The sequence below is a fragment of the Heterodontus francisci genome, chromosome 34 (genome assembly GCF_036365525.1).
Source record: "Heterodontus francisci isolate sHetFra1 chromosome 34, sHetFra1.hap1, whole genome shotgun sequence".
NCBI lineage: Eukaryota > Metazoa > Chordata > Chondrichthyes > Heterodontiformes > Heterodontidae > Heterodontus > Heterodontus francisci.
Window position 1 is genome coordinate 15,397,505 of NC_090404.1, and position 7,951 is coordinate 15,405,455.

The 7,951-nt window shown below is 55.9% G+C and overlaps 1 protein-coding gene across 1 annotated transcript; it reads right to left on the bottom strand.

The window, feature by feature from the left end:
- Window positions 1-936: 936 nt before the first annotated feature.
- LOC137349108 (immunoglobulin kappa light chain-like) lies at window positions 937-7,679 on the bottom strand. The gene is made up of 4 exons (XM_068014460.1): window positions 7,540-7,679; window positions 7,015-7,342; window positions 6,473-6,501; window positions 937-2,011 (listed from the first exon to the last, which is right to left on the bottom strand). The coding sequence occupies exons 1-4, from the start codon at window positions 7,583-7,585 to the stop codon at window positions 1,683-1,685; spliced, it is 732 nt and encodes a 243-aa protein (XP_067870561.1). The 5' UTR covers window positions 7,586-7,679; the 3' UTR covers window positions 937-1,682.
- Between the last annotated feature and the right edge of the window lie 272 nt (window positions 7,680-7,951).

The window sequence follows — 7,951 nt, forward strand, 5'->3', positions numbered from 1 at the left end:
AGATCTCTGAGAGCCTGGTCAAAGAGGTAGGTTTTAAGGAGTGTTTTTGAGGAGGAGAGACAGTTGGAGATGTTTAGGGGGGGAATTTCAGAGCTTAGGCCCCAGGAAGCTTTTTGTTATTCATTCATGGGATGTGGGCATCGCTGGCCAGGCCAGCATTTATTGCCCATCCCTAATTGCCCTTCAGAAGGTGGTGGTGAGCTGCCTTCTTGAACCGCTGCAGTCCATGTGAGGTAGGTGCACCCACAGTGCTGTTAGGAAGGGAGAGCCAGGATTTTGACCCTGCGACAGTGAAGGAATGGTGATATAGTTCCAAGTCAGGATAGTGTGTGACATGGAGGGGAACTTGCAGGTGGTGGTGTTCCCAAGCACTTGCTGCCCTTGTCCTTCTAGTTGGTAGAGGTTGTGGGTTTGGAAGGTGCTGTCTAAGGAGCCTTGGTGCATTGCTGCAGTGCATCTTGTAGATGGTACACACTGCTGCCACTGTGCGTCGGTGATGGAGGGAGTGAATGTTTGTAGATGGGATGCCAATCAAGCGGACTGCTTTGTCCTGGATGGTGTCGAGCTTCTTGAGTGTTGTTGGAGCTGCACCCATCCAGGGAAGTGGGGCCTAGGACACTGCTCTGAGGGACTCCTGTCGCAGTGGGATACCAAGATGTCCCAGTCAATGGGAATCGGGGAAATTCTCCACTGGCTGGAGCCACACATTGCACAGGGGAAGATGGTTGTGGTTTTTCGAGGCCAAACATCTCAGCCCCAGGACCACAGGGGAGGGGGTGGGGGTGGGAGTGGGGGAGGGGAGGGGGTGGGGAAGACTGTGCGCGAGATGCTAACTCTCAAGGCAGGTGTCCGCTGCTTATATTGTTCCCCCACAGACTGCGGCGCTGAGGACGGTTCCGCTGCGGGTCCACCAGAAAAGATGAGTCGAGCCAGAGGTTGGGAGTCAGGATATTTATTAGCGATGCGGGGAAACGCACAGAGACATCTTACACATCACAACAGCGGCGGGACATCGCCTCCGAAACGCTTGCCGACGGAACAACAGTGACTACAGTGCAGTGTTAACTGGCGAAGCTCTGAAGATGTGGTGAACCTCACACAAATCCAGGGCTTTTTTTTGTTATCCCCTCCCACCTACCAGGACCGCACACGTTACGAGCAATGGGGGGGGGGGGGGGGGGGGGGGGGTTCTCGTCGCCCGGACTTGGGACGCAGACGAGATGCCGGTCGGGGGAAATAAAACCTTGAGATCCGGAGGCCAAGCGAAATGAGGTTGGTGCCGCGGCCGAAAGCTCCCCCTGGACCGTGAGCAGATCTGGGCACCACACCTTTGGAAGGGATGTCCTGGCTTTGGAGGGGAGGGGATCTACCGGAATAACACCGGGACTCCGAGGGTTAAATTACGGGAGAGATTAAACAGACAAGGGCTGTATTCCCTGGAATTTCGACCACTAACGGGTGATTTGATTGACGTTTTCAAGATATTGAGGGTGACAGACGGGGGTAGAGAGAGAGAGAAACCATTTCCGCTGTTTGGGGAGTCTAGGACCGTGCTCAGTCAGCGTCGATCGGAGAATGTTCTAGAAGGCGTTCCTCGGGGTGACACCTCATTGCCGGGGGTGGGGGTTTGGGGGAGTGGGTGGGGGTGCAGGTTGGTGGTGTGGGCGATGTGGGGCTTGGGGTCAGGGGTCGCAGGTCGCTCTGCTCAGGCTCCTCTCCATCGGCTGGGCCTGCGTCTGGTGCCGGACCCGGCAGGCGTAACTCCTCCCCGCGTTCCAGTCGCTGGCGGGCAGCCGCAGGTAGCTGGCCAGCCGGTGCGTGGCGTCCGCCTCCACCACCAGCGGGCTGCGGCTGGTGCCGGCGCTGACCTCTGCGCCGTCGGTGCTCCACTCCACGTCGATAAAGCCCGGGTTAAAGCCGCTCACCAGGCAACTGAGGGTGGCCGAGCCCGAGGACAGCTCCTCCGCCGAGGGAGGGAAGACGGAGACGGAAGGGGGAAGAGCCGAACTGCCTGTGAACGGGGAGGGAAGGGAAAAGGAAAAGGAGAGACAGTCAGAGAACAATCGAGCCGCAAATTAACAGCTGGGCGGCAAACCGGACCCAGACCCCACCCCGGTTAGATTTCTTACACGTCATTCTCCAGATGTGGCTCAGACCAGCATTTATTGCCCATCCATAATTGCCCTTGAGAAGTCCAATGGCAGCAGCTGATCCTCAGATGGAACAGCAGCGCCCCCCGAGGGGCAGAGGCCTCCACTGCAATGGGTAAATTGGGAATATTTGCCCTGGCCAAAGAATAATCCAGCTGCCTCCTTAAAGGGAAGGGGTGCCGGAGGTCCAGTACCTTTAAACTCCAGCCCCGGGAAAAACTCCACTCAGAATCACCAGATTGCTTTCTAAATTACCCTGCAACCCCTCCCCTTGACCTCTGCAGAGGGAAGCCTCCCCAGGCCTGAGGCTGATGGACTGCAGCAGGCATCACTGTTCAGGGCTTCCCCCGGGATGCTGAAGCCTTGGCTCCCTGAGTGATATCGATCGGCGACAGTAAGAGAAGGCGAGTGACAGGACCCTCTACCATTGGTGCTCTGTCACAGATCACGAGGAGGCTCCATTCAGTGGGGACACACCCACCTCACACACCCGTCTGCAGAGCGGCCCTGCCTAACTCCATCCCCCCTCCGAGGTGGCAGCCGTGGCTCAGTCACCCTCACTCTCGGATCTGAGTCAGAAGGTGGTGGGTGTGTGAGTCCCCACTTTGGAGACTCGAGTCCCATAATCCGGGGCCGACATCCCCGGTTCCAGTACTGAGGGAGTGCTGCACTGTCGGAGGGTCAGTACTGAGGGAGTGCCGCACTGTCGGTGGGTCAGTACTGAGGGAGTGCCGCACTGTCGGAGGGTCAGTACTGAGGGAGTGCCGCACTGTCGGAGGGTCAGTACTGAGGGAGTGCCGCACTGTCGGAAGGTCAGTACTGAGGGAGTGCCGCACTGTCGGTGGATCAGTACGGAGGGAGTGCTGCACTGTCGGAGGGTCAGTACTGAGGGAGTGCTGCACTGTCGCTGGGTCAGTACTGAGGGAGTGCTGCACTGTCGCTGGGTCAGTACTGAGGGAGTGCTGCACTGTCGGAGGGTCAGTACTGAGGGAGCGCTGCACTGTCGGAGGGTCAGTACTGAGGGAGCGCCGCACTGTCGGAGGGTCAGTACAGAGGGAGTGCCGCACTGTCGGAGGGTCAGTACTGAGGGAGCGTCGCACTGTCGGAGGGTCAGTACTGAGGGAGCGCTGCACTGTCGGAGGGTCAGTACTGAGGGAGCGCCGCACTGTCGGAGGGTCAGTACTGAGGGAGCGCCGCACTGTCGGAGGGTCAGTACTGAGGGAGTGCCGTACTGTCGGAGGGTCAGTACTGAGGGAGTGCCGTACTGTCGGAGGGTCAGTACTGAGGGAGTGCCGTACTGTCAGAGGGTCAGTACTGAGGGAGTGCCGTACTGTCAGAGGGTCAGTACTGAGGGAGCGCTGCACTGTCGGAGGGTCAGTACTGAGTGAGCGCTGCACTGTCGGAGGGTCAGTACTGAGGGAGTGCTGTACTGTCGGAGGGTCAGTACTGAGGGAGCGCCACACTGTCGGAGGGTCAGTACTGAGGGAGCATTGCACTGTCGGAGGGTCAGTACTGAGGGAGTGCTGCACTGTCGGAGGAGCCGTCTGCTGTCTTAGGTGACCCAGGAGATCCCAAAATCACAAGGTGGGGTTGGGGGCAGTGGTGAGGGAGTTCTCCGCGATGTCCTGGGGCTAATATTTATCCTGCGATCTGCACCACTACAAAAACAGGTGATCTGGCCACGCATTTCTTTGCTGTTTGTGGGATCTTGCTGTGCACACTGTCTGCCATGTTTCCCAGATTAACCACAGTGACTGTGTTTCAAAACAAAAGGTGCGTTTAGCGCGCTGGTGATGCGCTTTGGGAAGTCCTCAGGACGGGTGCAGGCGCTATAGAAATGCAAATTCTGAATTTCTCATCCGTCCCACACCCTTTCTCACCGGGGATGTGGTGGTGGTTGTGGGGGGGGGTGGCGGGGGTCGGTACCAGAAACCCGCTGCCTGGGGACTCGTGTCCTGGGGCTGAAAGCAGATCTGAAGTTCCCGGCAAGACACGGCAGGGATTGGCTCCAAAACCGTTTTCGCCGCCACCACGTTTTACCCTCATGCCCAGTCAGCGGAGGGTGGGTCGGTGAACCCAAGACCCCACTTCATACGTCAGAATGAGTGAGAGTGAAATCCCTGCACAGAGCAGGGGGGATCTGGATCGGGGGGAGGAGGCGAGGGGGAATGTCCATTCAGAATGAGTGGGAGGGAAAGCATGTCACGGAGCGGGGGGATCTGGATCCGGGATTGGGGGTGGGGGGGCATCCATTCAGAATGAGTGGGAGGGAAATCCCGGCACGGAGCAGGGGGTCCTGGATCGCAGGGAGGAGGAGGGGGGGGGGGAACGTCCATTCAGAATGAGTGGGAGGGAAATCCCGGCACGGAGCAGGGGGGACTTGGATCGCAGGGAGGAGGAGGGGGGGTATGTCCATTCAGAATGAGTGGGAGGGAAAGCATGTCACGGAGCGGGGGGATCTGGATCCGGGATTGGGGGTGGGGGAGCATCCATTCAGAATGAGTGGGAGGGAAATCCCGGCACAGAGCAGGGGGGTCCTGGATCGGAGGGAGGCGTCCATTCAGAATGAGCATGAGGGAAATCCCGGCATGGAGCAGGGGGAACCTGGATCAGAGTCCATCTGCTCAGTATGAGAGAGAAATCCCATTATGGGCACGAGGACTTGGATCTGGGTTTCATATGCTCAGAGTGGGTGAGAGTGAAATCCTCGGCATGGAGCAGGAAGATTTATAGGGACAAAGGAATAGGAGACGGCCATTCAGCCCCTCAAGCCTGCTCTGCCATTCAATCAGATCATGACTGACCTGCACCTCAATTCCATCTACCTTTCCTGGCCTCCTAACCCTTAATACCTCAACCAAACAACGAAAAGAGTATTGATATCCGTTTTGAAATTTTCTATTGAGATTTGCGAAAATGGATCAGGAGCAACTCCACTGAGGGTGAGAGGCAAATCCTGGCATGGTGTAAGAGTTGGATCAGGAGCTCCTCCAGTGAGAGTGAGAGGCACATCCTGGAGTGAATTTAGAGTAGTTGGATAGGGAGCTCCTCCAGTGGGAGTAAGAGGGAAATCCTGGAATGGATTAAGAGGTGTTGGATAGGGAGCTCCTCCAGTGGGAGTAAGAGGGAAATCCTGGAATGGATTAAGAGGTGTTGGATAGGGAGCTCCTCCACTCAGAGTGAGAGGGAAATCCCGACACGGAACGGGGTAGCGTTCGATCAGGAGCTCCTCCAGTGAGAGTGAGAGGGAAATCCTGGAATGGATTTAGAGGAGTTGGATAGGGAGCTCCTCCAGTGAGAGTGAGAGGAGATCAATTTTAACACTCGGGACAGGGAAGTAAGCTGACAAGCGACTGGCTCATCCGGGAGCAGAAGGAGGGAGGCCCTGCCTGTTTTACTTGGACCCATCAACATACCGTGCACCCAACTCCCTGGACGAGAGGTTGGCACGTTTGGGGGCCGTAAGTGGCCCTTTAACATCTCATTGGCGGCTCCCAACTCTTTTACAACCACTGTCACAACCACTATTGTTTCTAATATTTCTGAGATCATAAATTATTCTGAATCTGCTATTAGAAGCCTTTTTTTAAATAATCACGAGAATCACTATCCGAAAAAGTTGTCTAAATTCTACGCATCTTAAGTTAAAGTTTTTTTGTGAAATGAATTTACTGACAAAACTATAGTTTAAAAAAGTTTTGATTCAGAGTCAGGACTAGTTTAATTTAGATTTTTATCTGTTGAAGAGGCCACTGAGAAATGGTGAGAGGAATTTGATTCAGGTTGGAACGCATTCCCTGGAATATAGAAGAGCGAGGGCTGATTTGATCCGGGCGTTTAAAATGTGAACGGGATTTGATAGGGCAGTGACGGCCAAGCTAATTCCCCCGGGAGCGGCACAGGTGACTTGACCGCTTATCACACTTCCGACTGCGGGATCGTGCTGTGCGTAAATTGGCTGCTGCGTTTCCGACTGCAACCGCGACTGTGCGACGAAAAGAAAAGCACCCCCTTGGCTGTACAGCGTGTGAGGTCGTGACAGACGCTACGGAAATGCGCACCCTGGCTTTGAATTTTGAGACTGGGCTCGCACCCCCCCCCCCCCCACCCCAGCAGAAAGTGACTCTGTCCCGTCCGACACCCGTCCCACTTGCAGATGTTCCCGACGCAGACCTGGGGTGCGGGGAGGGGGACTGAAAGGATTTATCAATGCTTTCCCCCGCTCCCACAAAACAACAACAAGCAGAGTTGAAGCATTTAGGAAGAGACCTGACTGAAGCCTCCGAGCTCAGTGAAGAAAGGGTTAAAAAACAGTTACTCACTCTTGACGTCCAATGGGGTTCCATTGCCAGTGTAATACGCACAGTGTGTCAGAAAGAGGGAGGGCGTCGTACAAAAACCTCAGCTTCCTTTATCTTCATTCACGGGGTGTGGGCGTCACTGGCACACACACACACTATTGCCCTTGAGAAGGTGGTGGTGAGCTGCCTTCTTGATCCGCTGCCGTCCATGTGGGGTAGGTACACCCACAGTGCTGTTAGGAAGGGAGTTCCAGGATTTTGACCCAGCGACAGTGAAGGAACGGCGATATAGTTCCAAGTCAGGATGGTGTGTGACTTGGAGGGGAACTTGCAGGTGGTGGTGTTCCCATGCATCTGCTGCCCTTGTCCTCCTAGTTGGTAGAGGTCGCGGGTTTGAGTCTGCGAGAGACTCGGTGAACAGAGAAATCCGGATCTCAATCCCAGGTGGAGGCGGTCTCTTCAGAGCGTCACGGGGTCCGGAAGTGTGAGGCACTGCAGCGTGAAGCGGGGGCCCTCTAGGCCCAAGGCCCCGGACGGAAGTTTATGTCACGCATTGCATCACTGTGTAACCAACGTTGCTAACCCACACCATGCAGTAATAGACGGCTGCGTCCTTGGCCTCCACAGTCTTAATGGTCAGGTAGTAGGTGAGACTGGAGTCCTGGGCTGTGGGAGTGAACCGATCCGTGATACCCGGAGCACGGTAGATCTTTCTGTCGGTTGAGTAGTACAGAACACCCTGGGGCGTCTTCCCCGGTGCCTGCCGTAACCAGCTTATGCCATAGGTGCCCGAGTTGGCGCCGAGTAAGTTGCATTTCAGTTTAACCGTCTCTCCCGCGGTGACCGGTCCAGTGAGGGGGTCTTGAGTGACGCTCGGATCAGCCAAGGCACCTGGAAAATAGTTAGACACCTATCAGTGAGTGAGGCGACTCGTGCTCTCTCTCTCTCAGGACCCCACACCCAGCCATTGACCAACCCTTGAGTGAATTAAGAGGTAAAAAAAAAAGCTGCACGGCTAAGATAACCCTTGCTGACCCCCCGATCGTCATGGCGGAGCCTGGCGAGGAATTGACGGGGATTCCACTCACCGGCGAGATGGACAATGAACACAAACAGGAGGTGGGCTGGATCCATGGCGTGAGGTCCTTTACTCGTCTACCCACTCAGAAAGCGCCGAAGGTTTGAGCTGTCGTCTCCGCTCCGCCGTCTGTCTGCTCGCCCCGTTCACCACCCACCGTTTTTAAAGTCGCAACAGACTCTCTCGGGTCGCTTTGCATTCAGCTTTCTGTATGCAAATCTGCGCTCACCAACCACCACACCATCCCCCCCAGCCCCCAGGTGCCAACTGCCACTGAGTCAGAACAACAACAAGTCACACCCTCTGATCCAGTCCGATGCAATGCCTCTCACAGTTGGCCAGCCTTCTCATCTGGTCACAGCTCCTGCCCTGGATAGCTGCAAATCTGAGCTCAGTCAAAAGTCTTTCATGTGGAACTTTTC